The 18639-nt window shown below is 39.4% G+C and overlaps 1 protein-coding gene across 1 annotated transcript in view; it reads left to right on the top strand.

Annotated features, from left to right (window-relative positions):
* The window catches only part of BVES (blood vessel epicardial substance), a 44878-nt gene extending 26668 nt beyond the window's left edge, over positions 1 to 18210 (top strand). The window contains 9 exon segments of the mRNA XM_042825441.1: positions 126 to 353; positions 1900 to 2024; positions 8294 to 8481; positions 9399 to 9507; positions 11568 to 11735; positions 14702 to 14843; positions 17820 to 17834; positions 17837 to 17980; positions 17983 to 18210. Of these exon segments, the coding sequence (XP_042681375.1) occupies positions 126 to 353; positions 1900 to 2024; positions 8294 to 8481; positions 9399 to 9507; positions 11568 to 11735; positions 14702 to 14843; positions 17820 to 17834; positions 17837 to 17980; positions 17983 to 18146 (1283 nt within the window). The 3' untranslated portion in view covers positions 18147 to 18210.
* The last annotated feature ends 429 nt before the right edge of the window (positions 18211 to 18639 follow it).

Genomic DNA, 18639 nt, shown 5'->3' with positions numbered 1-18639 from the left:
AGAGAGTAAAGTTACTGAACTATCTAGGTCTAGGTTGCCCTTCAAAAGCATTTTTCCATGAATGTTTCAGTTTAATGTGTGTTTGTTGTTTTGTTTTGTTTTTGTTTTTTGTCTTCTCTTTGCAGGATTCTTCAAGATGGACAGTACAGCAGTCAGCCCACTCACTCCACTAGGCGTTATTCCAGACTTAAAAAATGCCACTTCTGTGCCTTTCAATGAGACTGCATGTGAAAACTGGAAGGAGATCCATCATCTTGTTTTCCACGTGGCAAATATTTGTTTTGCAGCTGGCCTGGTTATTCCGACTACTCTGAACCTTCACATGATTTTTCTGCGAGGTTTGCTCTCCATAGGTAGGTGACTTCTTACAGAGAAGTTTGCACCCTGCCTGTGGCAGAAGCAGGGGAGTATTACAGGGGCATCTCCAGGTCACAGTGAAATTCCAGCATGTATCCATGTACTCTGTGTTCTGCTGAAGTTGTTTTTATTGAAGGCAAGGACCATTCTGACCTAGACAGATATTTTTCAGAATGGTTATTTATCTTAAAATTTCACAGAGATGCAGTTTACAACTTCAAAGCTACGTAGATGTTGACTTAAAAACAAGTGTGCTGCATTTACTTTAAACTTCTCTAGCTGCTTAAAGTGAATTGAATTCCAAATTGCAGTGAAATCCTTATATCTTAAAGACCTTACCTTTTAGGCTTCAAGTAAATGCTGGGACTATTCATTGGCTGATGCTCTGGCTTAGTAAATCATCTATAATAAGTAAGATTTTTTCTGGAGAGCTTTGAACCATAGGTTTTCTTGCATTTTGAACAGATACAGGAAAAAAAAATTTGTTAAGATGAGATGGCAATTGGAAGCAAATTTAATCTGTGGGCAGCAGAAGATCTGGTCCCTATTGATATTTGTCCTCTGCTGCTCCACAGTGTCACTCCTCCAGGCTTAGCGTCCTCAGTTCTTCCTAGTTTAATTTAGCAGCTGATCAAGGGCCATCACATGTACATATGGATCAGAAAAATCAACGTGCTGCCTGGCCAGACACCCATACAGAATATTGAGTTCATATTCAGCATTACCTTCAGGGAAAGACAGGAAAAGGAAATTTAATTGCATATCTGATCCCTTTTTTTTCTGCATGAATATTAAGGGGAAATATATCTGTCTACATCCATCTCTATTGGACATGGCTGAATTTGGCCAGTTGTTTCACATTTATCTGCAGGGGGCTCACTGATGCATAACCTGTCATCTGTCTTTGTAGGCTAAAAATAACATCCCTGATCATTAAGCATGCCTTATCTTGTAAAACAATTGTCATTATTCAAAACAAAGTAACTGGAAAAGAATAAGCATTTGAAAATTTCTCTTTGATGTCACACCAGAGGATTCTAGTTTCTGCCACGACTTTGTCAAAATACAGTGATGATGCTTTCCTTTTCATTTTCAAAAATATCTGTGCATGACTTCAGGAGATTTTTGTGCAAATACAGCTCCCTAGTTAGACATAAATGTTCATTATCTGTATCAGAGGCATTTGTTTCTAGGCCATTGTTTGTCTAATTAATGCACTAATCAAGTTTTGTAAGCTGCTTTTTTAATGTGATTTTTAATAACAGGCCATGATGGGCTGCACCTTTCTGCTGTCCCCATTCCCTTCCTGAATTCTTGTTGCTTCAGTATTGTAGCCTTGTATGGCAGGACTGCAGACCCAGTGCCTCCTGATGGCATTGTAGTCATTACTCATGCTACCACTGCATGTGCTGATTCACAGAGCCTAACTATAGTAAAACTTTTGGATTTATTTGCACTTAGTGGACAAACTCTTGATGATTTTTATAAGAGAATGTGTTTATTAGCCAGTGACATTGAATTTCCTTTTTTAATTTCTTACAGGATGTGCATTGTTCATCATTTGGGCTACGCTCTACCGTTGTGCCTTGGACATAATGATCTGGAATTCTGTGTTTTTGGTGGTCAACCTTTTACACTTCATATACCTAGTGTATAAAAGAAGACCGGTATGTACATCAGCTACACTGCACAAAGCAGGCTAGTAAGATGCAAGAAAAAGAAAGTTTTGACCATATTTGCTGGACAAACCTATCACTGAATTCTGCAGGAGTTGTTCTGAATTAAGTCAACCAAAAACTCCAGTAAGGATCCAGGCCATTAGAATGCTGTCAGTCAGTCTCATTCAGTACATATTTTCTTGAAATCCATATTCTTGAAAAGTGGTTGTTTTATTGGCTGTTTTTTCTTCTGATAGTAAGGGAAAAGTTACTTAGCTTCTTAGCCAAGAGACCAGGAACACTTTTGGGTTCCCCTTGTTTCTGTCTTTTGTAATTTTACCCACCTTTCTACTTGTAAATGCACATCGATCTCCTGAAATAAAAGTCTTACTAAGATATTTAAAATTGAGCATTCCAGAACAGTAATTGCTTAAACTAAGGAGTTTGGGAGGGGCAAAACATTCCTGTCAGATTTTTAAGTCATAAATAGCCTCTGTGATGGGAAAGGAGACTGGTAAATTAGAAGCTTCCAAAGCAGACTCTTATTTTGATATTTATGAATGACCTTCATATTCATCACTTTGCACACAAGTGTGCTAATCCATACGTTTTTACTGTCATGTTCTTTTAAAATGGAAATAAGATAAATCAGATTCTGCTGTTGCTTTTAAAAGGAAACAATAGAATCTTCTTGCCCTTTTCTCTTCTTATGCATTCTTTTAGCTCATTTATTGTATTCATTGAGTTATGAGAGTCACGGCTGAGAATTTTGCAACTCCCTTCATTGCCTTCAAAATGGTGCATTAAAATACCTCCCTTCAAATGCACCATAATTGTATATTTGAAATGCATACCAAAACCAGAGGATACTTTGCCCTGCATTCAGCTAAATGTATATCCAATAGAAAGGTATTTTGTTTTTATTATTCATCCAGAGTTGCATTTTCTGTCTCTGCAGAATGATAAGCAACCCAACTTTCTGCTGGTATATGTATGTCAAAACTAGGTAACGTGTAATATAATATTTGCTTTTACATACCACTCAAATTTTAATGAAGTGCTAAGTGTTCCAAGTGTTAGTATTACATTCTGTGGTCTGCAGAGTTTAAGGCATATGGATTTGTAATGTGAAGATTGCAGGAATATGTGGTGTCAGATTTTTTTGTCAGGTTTTGAGCAGAGTAACCTTGCTTATTTAAGAATAACTTAAAATCGAATGCTTTCCAGAAGCGTTTAACATTTGATACAACAGAACTGCTGGAAATAATCTCTTGGTTGGAGAGGAAACTTAGATCCAGCAAGGGCAAGCCCAGAGTCCTGTACCTGGGGAGGAATAACTGCGTGCATCAGTACAGGTTAGGGGCTGGAAAAGACAGGTAAACTGCTGGAAAGCAGTTCTGCAGAGAAGGACCTGATGTCCTGATGGATTGGTTGACCATGAACTAGCAGTGTGCTCTTGTGGGCAGGAGGGCCAGTGATATCCTAGGATGCATTAAAAGAATGTGGCCAGCAGGTTGAGGAAGGTTCTTCTCTCCCTCTACTTTGCCCTGGTGAGGAGTCACCTCTTCCTTTTCCATATGGGCAGGATGTGACATGAGGTACATCTGGAGTACTGTGTCCAGTTCTGGGCTCCTCAGTTTAAAAATAAATAAGTAAGTAAAAAACTGCTGGGAACTTCTACAGGGATCAGTGGAGATTGTTTAACAGTGAACTTTGTAGATGTGCACGCTCAACTTCCAAAATACTTGTTGTAGCAGTGAATCTTAAGCACCCAGTTGACATTGTTACCCACAGTTCCATACTCCAGGTCTTGACCAGATCTAAAGAATTAAATGAGGGATCCTGCTGGAATCATATTCTGTATGAAGCCTTTGTGAACACTTCTGCTGAGAGTGACATTAGTGCCGGAAGAGTTGTCTTCAAACAAATGTCAGTACAGTTGACTTTAAGAATGAATGACAAGCTCTTGACATTCTCTATTATCTTAGATAGAGATCAGATTAAAATCTTGAAACCATTACCACCTGTGCCTTTAGTAAATCTTTAGTTCCTTCAATCTTATTCAGTATTGAACCTCTTTCTAAAGACAGAAGTGTGCAGGAAACAAATGTTAAAATGTAGGAGGAATATCAAATACCTGTAATGGGAAGGTGCTCTACGTAGGCATCAGCTGTTTTCTTAGGTAGTCTCTCTCACATACTGATACTGAAGTACTGCGTAGTTCATTCCAGAAATGAAAGGCCTCTTAAATGAATCATGTAATAACTCAAGTCTAACAATTAAGAGCACTTTCAAAGAGCACAAATAATTACTTGTGGTTTCTACTTCTGAGACAGTAGTTTACTTTACGAAAGAGGAATGTGGAGTTGGAGTCACCTTGTTTCTCTCTATCTACAAGTTACACATCCAGCTTAAGCTAGTTGTCCAGTGTAATTCAACTCATGTACCTAACAGCTGTTGGGAGGTGTGGTATTGCCTTCCCTCTCCTTTGGCTTGAGAGTAAGTCTGTACAGCTATTGCTAACTACTAACCTGTGTTTATGTAGTAGTTTGATTGTATTTCCTTGCTGTTTTGTAGCAGTATAAGGAAGAAGTCAGATAACTTACTGCTTATCTAAACTGTACTGGGATCTGTGGTCTGGTTCTCAGGAAGTTTGTATTCTTACCACCGCTGCAGGTGTGGTGCTATGGTTTGTCAGTGTCTCTGGAAACAGAACTCTTCATTTTTCATTCTCTTCAACTCTTCATTCAATCACATGGTGGAAATTACATGGAAACAGGGTAGCATCCCAAACAGTGTCTGAATCACTTTGTTACAGGCTATGAGCAACAGGGTTACTTGAAGTGATGTGTGATAGTCACACATCTTTTTAGCTGTTTGATATATTCTATCTACTGTGAACTGTAAGGCAGTTTAAATGTTATTCTACAGAAAGCTGGAAAATGCCTAAGAAGGAAGAAAAGAAATTATTAGGAACTGATTTTGAATGAGTTTTTTTCTTTCTGCTTCTGTTTTATTGCCCATCTCAAAATCAATTTTATTTAGTCATCCTCACAAATTACATTTTTAAGGAAAGAAAAGAATGGAAGAATAATTACAAGCTAGCGATATTACAAAATGAATAATTAATATTTCCAGTTGTTAAATATTTATTTTATTAAATGGAGCATGCAAAATGCAGTGAGTTTCTTTTCTGACTAGAAGATTATTTCTGTGGGTTTGATTCCTTGGAGCTTTACAGATTTGGCTTTTTTAGTCTGAGTGGAAGCTGAAGGATTCTATTCAGTGTCTGTACAGAGCTCTGACTTGGAGCTTTGGCAGGATCCCAGAATATTTCAACCACTGCTGAACAAAACATCACACCTCCCCGTATGGCTCATTTGGAATATGACCCATGAGCATGACTGGAGAAGCAGTCAGCTATGCATGTGAAGGGTGAATAGTCTGTTATGAGCAAGACTATCTGAAGCATATCTACACTGCTCAACCTGGTCAATCTTTAGGAAAGTAGGAGTGCCTTCTTTCTTTTGTAAGTGTTAAATGTTAGAGGAAGATCATGAAATTGGAATTGTGTACTCAGTTAAGGGAACGATCAGCATTCCAGGGCCAAATCCTCTCTGCATGCGCTGCTTTGGATTCAGGAGTCTTGGGAGCTGCTTGTATTCATTTGAGGAAGGAATTTGTCTCTCTTTCAGTTGCAGTGGTGATGGATAGGCACAGGTACAAATTAAATTGATATGTCTGTTAAGAATGAGGGAGTTCCTCAAGGTTGTGGGGAAAACAAATTGCCTAATGTCATGTGTATGTGAACATACTTTGAAATCATACAGTTCAGGACAGTCACCAGCATGAGAGACATGGGCATAATGGAAGGAGCCCAGCAGAGGGCCATGATGGAGAAGAGACCACAGCCTATGAAGAGAGACTGGGAGAGCTGGGACTGCTCAGCGTGGGGAAGAGAAAGCTCAGAGATCTCATCAGTGTGTACATATACTGAAGAAGAAGTTTCAGCGAGGACAGAGCCAGACTCTTTTCAGTGGTGCCTGGTATGAGGGCAAGAGCCAATGGGCACAAAATGAAACACGGGAGGTAACATCTGAACACCAGGAACCACTTTTTACCGTGCAAGTGGCAGAGTGTTTGCCCAGGTTGCCCAGAGAGGTGGTTGAATCTCCATCCTTGACGGTATTGAAAAGCTGTTTGCACAAGGTGCTGGGTGGTGTTGCTCTAAGTGGCCCTGCTTGAGCAGAGACTTGGACAGGATGGAAGAAATCTCTTCCAACCTGAGACATTCTATGATTCTTTGAGTTTATTGCTAATACTGTGCAAACAGTTTCATTCCAGTCATCCTTTTCACTGTCCTGGTAGCATTTCTATGGCATGTATATTCTTTGGTAGTATAGGAAAAGGGAGTCCATGTAACAAAATATAAAGTAATGAAATAAATCTAATGAAATGTTTTGAGGAGACAGTAAGTGACATTTGGTTGAAGCATATGTATGAATAGATCAAAAAAGTAAATGAACAAAACCTGAACATTTTAATATATTTTTGGGTGATGTTCACAAAGTTAATAGTAAGTTTTGCTATGTATAATGAAAAGAAAGTTCTCAGAAGTTCTTGAGGAATTTTTTAATTTAAGTGTTTGAAAACAGGTATTGGTGTCTGTTTTGCAGTAAGGCAAATTATTTCTCTATGTGTCATTTTTTGGTTAGAAGGTAAGTCTACAGGTTTGGGATACTATTTTGTTAAACTTTTATGGAAAACGAAGGCTGTGAAGACCATTTTGTGATGTCATGAAGTGGTAATGTCAAGGTCACCTAAGCAGCTTTATCTCTTCCTGTGTAGAAATTTAGTAAGTAGCTGTTTACTGTTTCCGTGGGATGAACCCACCATCTCTGCCTACGTGTTTGTCAGTTCCAAAGAACTGCCATGGGCTTCTGTTGCCTGTATGTGGGACGGGTAGATCCAGTAGCTGAGGCGATGGGTGGTATCCTTCAAACATGGTTCCACAAATCTGTAAAGCTTCTGCTTCAGCTCAGTTTGCTCTAGAAGTAAATAAAGGTCAAATATCATGAATTTTCCAGAAACTTTTGTTATGCTTGATTCAATGTTCAGCACTCGGATGTAATTCTACCAGAACAGGGAGAGTTTTTGATGTGAAACATTAATCTCTTAGGGCTGAAGATGAATACTTTTTTGCCCTAAAATAGCTTTCTGGGGAGGAAATTGTATGTACTTCAGAGTTTGAAGTCATTGTGAGCCTTAGTCCAGAGACTCTTAGTCATTTTGGACTGCATCCTACTCCAGGTACAGAATACTCAGGAGCTTCTCAGTTTGCTCTGTTTGCTACCATGAGCTGAAAACTGACTCCTGGACTTTGCTGTTGCTTAATTCTCCCCTATTTTTAATATGGAAATACAAAAATTAAATAAATAAATAATCTGGAAGAATAGATTCCAAGTCTAAACTTGGAACATTCTCATTTGTTGAAGTGGTAACTTGTTTTCTTTTTCTACCATTTTTCTTTCTTGCTTTTTTTTTTTTTTTTTTTTTTTCCTATTTATGTTATCTTTTCATAATCTGGTGCTTATTTCTAATTTGTTTGTTCAAGCAGCCTCTGCTTTCGGGAAGGCCAGAACTCTGTCCTATTCCCTGCTGCCTTCATTCAGGAAAGATCTCCAGGCTTGGTATTTCAGCCAGCTTCCTTTCCCTCACTGCTGCTGCATGAATTTGGGTGGGCTCTTAGATATGGGATGTTCAGCTGGTGGTAGTATTTTTCTCCCTCAACACACATGTGTTGTAATGATGGGTTTGTCTTATAGGACTCATAGTCCTGCTTTTCTGCTGCAAGTAAGCCAAGAAGTAAGGGATGAAAATTCCCAGGAAAGCCCAAGAGATGGCCAAAATGAGTTGTGGGCATGGTGTGAGAAGTACAGGCAATCTCATTATTTTCCTGTGTAAATCTGGTGCAAGTTCTATGCACTGCTAGATCAGAAGTCTCAATAGATTCCATGTGCTTGGTTTACCATACTTTTTATATGAAATGTTGTTCCTGAAGCACCAGATTGCTGGAGTTGCAGTTTTAGGTAAGGTTTTGGTCACCCTGTCATAGGCAGCATTGTGGATAGATGTAGCATTTACCAGTTATTTTGTTGCCTGAACAGAAGGAACACAAAGATGTTACTCAGATTTAGCAGCTAAAGCATGCATGCAGTATTACCCTTTCTTGGCTAGACTGTCTCTCTGTATTGATGTCTTTTGTGTTTGCATTCTAGATCAAGATAGAGAAGGAGCTCAGCAGCCTGTACAAGAGAATGTTTGAACCACTCCATGTGCCTCCAGAGCTATTCCAAAGATTAACTGGGCAATTCTGCAACATTCAGACTTTGAAGGCAGGTCAAGCTTATGCTGCAGAGGATAAAACATCAGTTGATGACAGGCTAAGCATCCTGCTGAAGGGGAAGTAGGTGCTATAAAGCTTCTTATGAGTTGTGTGGTGGTTGAAATCATGAGAAAGTTGATGGATATTTGTGTTAATTTTTTAAATCTTACTGTTTGTTGCCTATGATGGTCTATCGCCACATAGTATACATCCATATGCTATTTTTGGTACTATTTCAAATGGCTGTGATGTCTCTTAATGCAAAAACTTTGTGCCTCCATGTGTGTGTACAGCCATATTGATTCTAATGGGGGTTACATTCTTACAACACAAGAGTCTTTCAGAGCAAACAAGAAGCTTGTTCTGGTGTTAGGAGTGCTTTCTCAGGTTTTAAGGTTTAAAAAGTACTGTGCATGAGGGAAAGAGAAAATAACCATCCATTAGGCTTTGAACCAAGAGGCCTGTTGAAATTAGTTGATTGCACTTTATACATGCAGACAGAAAGGGGGAAGGTGCATTGCTCAGACCTAGCTGGCAGACCCAAATGAGAAAGGGTAAAATAAATTACCACGTCCAGGCTGTGATCTTGAGGTTCTTGCTAAGTTATGCCCAAAATTTTAAGCAGTCTCTGTGCAGACATCAGGTTTCATCACTTTTCTTCAAAGTCATTAGCAGCTTATTCCTGAAACTAGTTATCTAAAGGAAGCCTGATTCTGATTTGGATTTAGAGCATCACACTTCAGATCTTTTTTTCCTTTTTAACAGTTGTGTTTTGAGGTTGCACACCACATCAGGCAACCAGAATCGGCTGCTAACCTTACGTCTGGATTTGGTGGAGGTTCAGGCAGAAAGTAGGTTGACTCCAACTCCAGAAGATGTACATACTTCAGTCTGTTTAGCCTTCTGCATTACCATTGTCAGTAATCATATTCAGTTTTAATAAAATAATTCAACCTCCGTGGTTCTGAAATGATGTTTCACACTTTTTTTATTTCTAGAATGAAGGTTTCTTATCGAGGGCATTTTCTGCATAATATTTACCCCTGTGCCTTTATAGATTCACCTGAATTTCGATCAACTCAGATGAACCGGGGTGAAAAATTCCAGGTACGCTTTGGCCTAAATGTCATTGGATGGGAACTAATGAGACAATTAAAAATAATAATAATAATAACCAAGACAAAGCAAAACCCAAACACAACACACAAAAACTCAAAGCAAACAAATAAAACTGACAGCGACAAACCCCAAATAATTTCAGGAAATACTGAACTGTTTGGTTTGTGTAATTTTGCTGGCTTCCCAATACTGGTGTCTGATGCTGGACCATGTCAAGAGTAACTTTTAAAATGAAACGCTGCAAAACAGTATCATGATGTGTTTATTGTGTCTTTTCCTGTTCTCTTTCATTTTACTGTTTGCAAGCTTATTCTATGCTGGAAGATTATTTGAGATAACTGATTTATAGGTGAGAGTTTTGCTGAGGTAAGTGATGATGTGAGCAGTCTTGTTGCTAGTTCAAAAACAGAATAGGAAAATTAATTATGGTATAATGTAATTACTAAATTCATTACTAAAATGAAAGATTTTAAAAATGCAGGAAAGAATCATCTGAAAATTGTTAAAGCAGCATGAATTGAAAGAGGTTGCACTGTTCAGAATTAAAATATTCCTAGGGGAACAACAGGAATATATATCTTTAGAGGTGGAGCAATAGGAGTATATGTCTCCAGCAATGTAATTATACTAGAACGTTAATGAATATATTATACAGTAGCTTGTGGTAAAGATACTACTATTAGAGAGGGTTTTTGCCACATAGTACTGAAATCACTGTTTACCTCCTGCTATTCTTCAACTGCATGTGTAATATTGACTGCCTGTGGCTGGACTGGATACATCCCTGCTGATACTGTGGCAGAGGAGGAGGCAGGAAGAGTAGGGCAGAATCTAAAATCAGTGATTGATGCAACACGTTCCAGTCAAGCAGTAGGCTTAGTGCCAGAGGGAGATGGTTGTCAGGACATATTCATTTTGTGGCAGCGAGGCGTCCGGCAGTGCTGTACCCTATTGATACCATCTATTTCTCCCATGAATTACTAGATATGAATCAGTTCTGCTGAAGGGGTAAAGAATCACGCCCCTCCTTGTGCCTGCCTGGAAAGTTATTGCAGTCTTGGTGCTTTGTGTATCCTTCACTTGTGAGGTTTGCTTGCAGTATGCTAAGACACAAATGTTCTTGGCAGCACCAACAACACAGGATGAAAATTTCGTCCTAGGGACTCCATCTGCTGGCAATGCTGCCAAGTTCTTCCCAAGTTGATATTCCTCTGTCACAGACTGTAAAGTTAAAACTCTAGTGTATGTGACAGTTTTCCATTTTATCTTAGGCTTTATATATATATTCATACATGCGTGTGTGTGTATTTATATTACATGTGTATGTATATAAATATTTTAGATAAAAGTAGTTTGTGATAGGACACTTCATAAATTCTTCTGAACTCCTTTTGCAAAGCATGCAGTTGCAACATCCCAGAGCTGATTTCTGTCTGCCACTGCCCTCCTCTGGCATAGCTGGACAAGTGACCAGGAATTTGTAGGTGTTACAGCTTACCTAATTTGACTGCAGCCATCCACAGCAGAATTGTCAGTACCTAAGCCAATGGGTCCCTGGTCCAAGTGCAAAGCAGTGCTTGTGAGATCCAGAGGTCTGAGGTAGAAGAGAAAAAGGCATTATGTTTTGTTTTTTACTGTATCCTTTTTTAAACTCATTCATGGAAAACTTTGGCTTGCAGTTCTTCCTACTTGGGCACAGTCACAGGAATTAAAACCAAGTAGCAGGCCTGTTGGGATGTGTCATCAGTACAGGACTGACTCTGTGTATAAATCTATTCTAACATAAATGTTTGCTGTTTTGGACTTCTGAGAGATTTCCCCTTCATATTATCTCCCACTAGATTTCTTGAAAAACAAACTGGTCTGTTTATCAGATAAAATCTGATAATGATAACCATCTGAGAAGATTTACATTTGTAAATACAATTTTCTAAGGGATATCAAAAAGTTATATGGCTTTAAATTTATTTTAACTAGAGGCACAAATGGAATGGTAGCATTTATTTGCAAGCAAAAGAGAAGAGCTAATTCCATGTGTGTTTTCTCAGGTCACCATTATTGCAGATGATAATTGCAAGTTCCTTTGCTGGTCCAGAGAAAGACTGACATACTTTCTGGAAACTGAGCCATTTCTTTATGAGATCTTTAAGTATCTTATTGGCAAAGATATTACAAATAAACTCTATTCATTGAATGACCCAACCTTAAATGACAAGGTAAGCAACTGCAGTTTCATTTTGGAATTTACACACAAGTACATGTATCATTGCTTCAACTTTAAAGTACCTTTTATTTTTTCTTTAATCTGCCACTATGGGCTGCTGAATTCATATTTGTTGCCTTTTAATGCCAAAGTGTGTGTCAGTGCAGTGTTCTTGTCAGTCATTGATACTGGTTATTGTTAGCACTGCAGTGTGCAAGAAAGGTGAATAACAGATTCTGAACAGATTGGCTAATCAGCTGGTGGACGTGGTGCCCAGCAGATAAAAGGTGCTTCTCCCTGGATATCTTCTCTTACTAATAAATGGGTACCTTTGTACAAAGAGGCTTCAGGATATTTTTAAAAGAACTCCTGTGCTGGAATCAAACAGCTGCATTAATACATCTTGCCAAGAAAAATAACATTGAAGTGTGTTTGCAGGTTGTAGATATAAGGGGGAAAAAGGGAAATGTCGAGTTGATAGTCACTGGGAAAAGACATGAAATCTGTATAAATACCTTTGCTAAGGACTCTGACTAACTCATTCTTCTTTGAATGTTTCAGGTATCATGGTAAGTGGCCTATTTGTAGTCTATATCTATTGTAGTCTATATCCTATTATCTTACTTTACTTTCACTTTGTCTCCTTCCATAGTTACAGGGCTTTTCAACATTTGCAAGGGATGCCACTCGGCTGCTGGTAGTGGGGTTTTTTTTTATTCTTTATGTACTGGCTGTAGGATTCTCATACATAATTTACTTGAAGATCTTTCACCATCATTTATGAAAAGCTTGGAAAATGTTAATATGGTGTTTTCATATTCTGTATTTATTAACTTGCACCAACTCAAAGCAAAAATCCTTATCACGTTGCCCATTTATAAATATATGTTAAATAGTTATTTCTGCAAAGTTATGAATATACTGGAAAAAAGATTCAAAAGGAGTGGCTGCTTCTTTACACGTGAAGCCTACTGATATATTTTGTAATGTATTTATGATTAATTAAATACTGAAAGTTCTCTGAATTTTCTGTAGGCTATAGAAAGAGAGAAATAAAGGAGTGTTGGAAGGACAGTTGTTAAAGCACTGCTTGTTCTGCCTTCTGGTTAAGGACCTACAAAATTATACTGGTCACTGAAACAGAGGGTTACCCTGTTGTGCAGTTAGATCCTCAAGACTATTGAAGGTCCTTGTTTTCATTCATCATCTGAGGTTGTAAGTCTTACTAATGCAAGAAGATAAGTGATCTAGCAGGAATATATATACCATCTATAATGTACTTCTTATAAAATATGTGGTTAACTTTTTTTTTGGAGGGGGGATGGTGAAAGGATGGCAAGAAAACAGGAGAGAGATGTACTGTATTTTAAAAAAAAAAAAAAAAAAAAAGAAGAAGAAAAATACTTGTGTAGAAAGTCATTTCTGGAGTATGGCAACTGGAACAAACATGTGGCAACATGCTCCTTTGTGCTCTATGGGTTGCATTCAGCCAGCATCTCCAAGGTGACTGCTGTTTCCCATGTTCCTTATCAATTTTCTTTTTTTTCCCCTCATCTTTTTTTCTTTTCTTCTATTTCCTGTTTATTTTCTTTTTTCTCTACCTTTCTCTCTGCTTATCTGCCCCATTTATCATTCTCTTCTTTTTAATGCGTGGATGACTCCAGGTACACTAGGATGTTCTTATTGTGCCTGGTGTACAAAGTTATCCACAAGACACTTGTGTTGCTGACATCTGGCACAACAAAACTGTAGCAGTAGTATTTCTTGATAGTACCACATGAAATACTCAGTGTAAGAGTTTAATTCATTGATTTTTAAGTGAAAAGTCCTTATCATACCTGCCAAATATCAAATCCTTGTGTTGTGCTGCAAGTGCAGGTATTGCTGTCATCATGTGGCAGTCCTCACTATTCAAAATGCTTCTTTTGATTGATGTTCAGTTGTATCTGCAGAGCCTGGAAAGTCAAATAGATGCCCAGCCCATCAGGCTAGGTGAGATCAGGGCTGAAAGGGACTTTGACTTTCTTTATTTACCCTGTCTGTGTTTATCCTTATAGGGTTCAAATATGGCTTCATGACATGCAGCTGTATCAGTATGAGCAGAGAAGTTCCTTTTAACTTTATTCCAGCTAACAGCAGCTTGGAGTTATTTATACACTGAGTATATATTTCATTCATGAGTCATTTAGAAGAGCTCACACAAATATACATAAGACTGTGAAGCCAAATATCTGTATATTTTTTCATTAAATGATATTTTCACTTTAGTTTGCAGCAGCTCCTTAATTTTAGAGAAGGTAGTTGCATGAAAGACTATTATAACTGATGCATCACAAAGACTTCAGAAAACCATCATTCTACAAGAAATGAAGTGGTAATTCTTGACTGTTAAATAAAGTTCAATAGAATTGAGTTATACAGTATGCATTTGTCATGCACATTGTACCTTTTGGGTACAGGTGTCCTTCTGACTCTTAATAATACCTAATGAGATACAATGTATTGTTTCATATAAATGTGATATGAGGTATCTCAGAGTACTCCAAGTAAATGGAAAATAATTCCAAGGTCTTTGCATAGAGAGTAATGGTCACACAATGCATTTCATTTGTTTTCATCAGAATCAAGAGCCAGTTCATAAGGTAAAATGTCATGAAAGCCCTATATGATTGCAGTAACTTAGTGATGAATTGCCAGACAATAAAAAGAAATTTGTCTGTAGGAAAATACCTGAGAAGTCAGTACAAAGAAGAATTAAAAGTGAATAATTCATGGCTGTTGATGTTCTAACTCCAGTGTATTACTGGCATCTTGTATCTGCATTAAATCAATTTACACTGCATGGAATCTTTTGCTGTTCCGTGATTTAAAGTCACAGCTGAGACCAGACTGTCAGCTACAGAAGAAATAGCTATTTTCTGTTTTAATTTTTAATTTACTTGATCCCTTTTCTAATTTTTTATTATTATTTTTTTTAAGGCCTCAAAAAAGATTGATCGGCAGCCAAGTCTTTGCTCTCAGCTCTCTGTGATGCAGATGAGGAACAGTATGGCCAGTACCAGTGACAGTGAGGATGGCTTGCAGATGTTTCTTCGTGGGACTTCCTCTTCATCTTCTCTTCGTGAGTGCTCAGAAATGGTTCATACCAGTTTTGAACACAGCTTGGTTGATCACTGAAGATGGTTGTAGAACTTCTGTTGTCTTCAGTGGAAGCAGAATGTAGCTTATGAGATGCTGCTGTAAACCAGCCAAATGTAGGGAAGTGACGGTAGTGAATCTGTAAATGCCTAAGGCTTAGTATGCTAACTGAAGCTACTTCATGTAGACAGTGGAAAAAGCTACGTGTATTGTAATCCTTTGCAGTATAATGTGGACGTATAGATATAATATGGAATGTTTATAGCAGTGGAGCAAAATAGTGTCAATGCACAGTGCCTGTCACAGTGCTATCTCCTTTGGTCTGTGACTAGTGCTTGTAGAAGTTAAAATACGCTTACCCTCATCAACGGGGTGCTCTGCATTTCCTCTGAGGCAGTTTGTGTTGGCAGCATCTGGAGAGGGATGGTGCACAACTAATTTTGAGGCCACCTGGAAAATCTCCAAATGTGCTGCCAGGCTCTACTTCCCTGTGCTTTGTATGATGGGATCAGTACGGAACAAAGTGAGGGAAGCCATGTCTGACCTTTAGCTTCCAGTCTAGGAATTTATTCCTTTAAGAATCCTTTTAAACAATTCTTTCTAGGCTTTTGATCTTGTTTACTTTTAATTTTCCCGAATCTAAACTTTAACAATAGTCTGAACTCAGAAAGTAGCTTTTAAAAACAGTAACAACAGCATAACAGAAGATGCTCACTTGTCTGTTTTATGTTTATTGCTAAATATAAGCTGTTTAGCAATAATAAAGGGTCACATAGTATTATTTACTTTGACTCAGGGAATATTTTTTTCTTGAGTAGTTAGAATTTAGATGTATGAGGGAAAGAATCACTGGCAATTATTTATTGTGGCTAAATTCTGCTGAAGTTAAGGGAAGAAAAATACTTTACCATGTAATTGTTCCATTGTGTTCCTCACAGCTTAAAATATTTTCATGGTTGAACATCCTACACCTTCTCTGAGCAACCCATTCCAGCACCTTCCCACCCTTGTGGTGAAAAACATTTCCCTTACTGCAGCTTACGATTGTTTCCCTTGTTCTTCAATGCATGCCTCTGAGAAGAATCTGTCTTCTTTTTGCTGTTCTGTTAGGTAGATGGAGACAACAGTAAGATTCTTTGTGAGTCCTCTGTTTGTAAGGCTGAGCACACCCAGTTCTCACAGTTTCTCCGTGTATGCCATGTGCTCCAGCCTGACCACCTTGGTTATTTTCACTGTACTCTTTCTAGTATGTCTGTCTGTCTTGTACAGGGGGGCTCAAAACTAGACACAGCACTCCACATCCAGGAGAATAACCATTTTCTTTGATATGTTGGCTGTGCTTTTGCTAATACAGCACAATTTGTGAATGACCTTCTTCACTGCAGAGGCACATGGCTGACTTGTATTTGGTTTGGTGTCCACTAGGACCCCCAGGTCTATTTCTGAAATGTTGCTTTACAAACAAGTTAGTGCCTAACTTATAATGCTATTTTAGCCTGTAGTGTCTCAGGTGCAGGAATTTGACTCTGAACCTCATGTCATTTGTCCAGCTTCTGAATGCCCCATCTGACTGACAGCTCTGTCCTCTGGGATATGGTTTCCCTCTTTATGTGGCTGTCGTGAATGAATTAGCCAGAGTGCTTTCTGTTTCATCACCCTGGTCATTAATAAAGATATGCTGAAGTTTATGTGCCTTGGTACTGACTTGTGAGGGGCACTGCTGGTAACCAGCTGCCAGCTGGATTTTGTACTGCTGTTCACTATCTGTGATTTCAGCAATCCTACCAGTTTACGCCCATGCTGTAGTCCAGTCAACAATTTCTCTGGATGGATTTGATGGCAAGCTGCCTGGGGCCTTGTTATGATCCAGCATTTACTACATTCCATCCACAGGGCCAGTCATTTCACCACAGAAGGTGGTCAGGTTGGTGGGGTACAATCTGAGCATGGTAAATCCACGGCGGCTGTTCCCAGCGATGTTCCTGCCCTTCATATGTTTTGACACAGCTTCCAGGAATATAAGCTCCAGAATCTTTCTGGGAACCTCAGACTAGGCTGATAGAACACTGGTTCCCTGGATCTTTCTCCTTGTCCTTTTCAAAAATGGACATGACATTTGCCTTTTCTCTTCTCTGATTGCTGTGACCTTTCAAAGGTGATAGAGGTGGCCTCACAATTCCTTCAGCCCCCCCTTAGTGCTCGTGGATGCAGAACAGGAAGTTCCAAAGTCTCTCATGTGGCTTGTTGACTTTAGCAGTCCCTAACTCAGTCCAACTCCTGTAAGTAAAGTATCAGTCTCCCAGTCTGTGCCACTACACTTGCAGACCTGGGAAGCCTCAGGACAGACTTTCACCAGTTTAAAAACTGAGCCAAGAAAGATGTGGATTGTCTCAGCCTTTTCCATCTGCTTTCTCCCCAGATCCTGTGCCCCTCTGAGCCATGGCCTCGTAGTTTCCCTGGTCTTCCTTTTGTTGCCAGTGTGTTTGGAGAAGCTCTTGTTGTCTTTCACTAGATCCAAGCCCAGCTGAGCTTTGGCTTTCCCGGTTCCATCCCTGCATGTGTGGGCCATGTTTCTGTATTCTTCCTGAGCTCATCCTTGCTCTCACTTTGTACGTGTGTCTGAGCTCTGTCAGAACTTTCCTGTACCTCTGTGACAGCCTTCTGCCACGCTTGCTCAACTTTCTGCACTTGGGAATCAACTGTCCTTGTGTTCTAAGATGTCCTTGAAGATCAGCCAGCCATTGTTGGGTCTCTTTGCCCTTGCAGACCATGGCCCCATTGTTTTACTGAGTAGATCCCTGACTAAGCTGCAGTCCGCTGCCCTCAAATCTAGGGCTGTAACTCTCCTGTTTGTCTGCACACCTCTCTCAGTATCTTTAAAATCCACCAGCTTCTGGAAGATGCAACCAAGGTTACCATCAGCCTTTACCTCCCTGATGAGTTCTTCCTTGTTCGCCAGTGACAGGTCCAGCGGAGCACCTCCCCTAGTCGCCTCATCGATCGCTCCTGCAAGAAAATTGTCTACTACAGTCTCCAGAAACCTCCTGGCCTGCTCGTGCCCGGCACTGCTGCCACCAGACGTGGGCAGTCAGAGCTCCCAAGCATCCAGGCCTTCAACTGTGGGACATCATCCAGCTATCTGAAGAAGGCTTCCATCTACTTGCTCTTCTTGTTCAGGAAGCAGATACCTGCTGTGAAGTTGCTTGTGTTGGTCTGTTCTCTGATCTTTACCCATAAGCTCTCAGCTGGCTTTTCACCTGTTTCAAGGCAGATCTCCATGCACTGAAGCCAGTTCTTTGCATAGAAGGCACTTAAACAAACTGGCACTCTCAGAAGCCTGAAAGAAGTGTATTTGTACAATTAGCTGGATTTAAAATTCTCTTTCAGGCCTAGAAGCAGAACGCTTACACCAGTATTTCAGCTTTGGGAGAAAGTAATCTAAATGCTTGACATTTCCACCTGTAATTACATTGATTCCTGAGATGCACCCGTTCTTAGCAAATGCTTGTTAAAAACACTTTTCTGTTGTATGTCTCTGGGTTTGTGTATCGCATTTTTTCTGGTGTGTGGTGTGTGCTTTGCTCAAGAGAGAGATGGAAATTTCTTAGATGCTCTGAGAACAACAGTTGGCTGTGCCACTGCCACATCACTGGCAACAAGAGGTGTGATAGCAGCCTCTGGAGTACAATGTTTCTCTTATGTCTGGGGAGGCAGGGGGGGTTACTCACAGTGCAGTGTAGAAGTACGCCTCAGGAAATGCTATCAGTTTGTTCTTTGCA

Source organism: Centrocercus urophasianus, unplaced genomic scaffold (assembly GCF_019232065.1).
Source record: "Centrocercus urophasianus isolate 14NV4802_14NV808 unplaced genomic scaffold, USGS_Curo_1.0 seq_10, whole genome shotgun sequence".
Lineage (NCBI taxonomy): Eukaryota > Metazoa > Chordata > Aves > Galliformes > Phasianidae > Centrocercus > Centrocercus urophasianus.
Note: the sequence above shows the minus strand (reverse complement) of the source record. Positions and strands in the feature narration are given on the sequence as shown.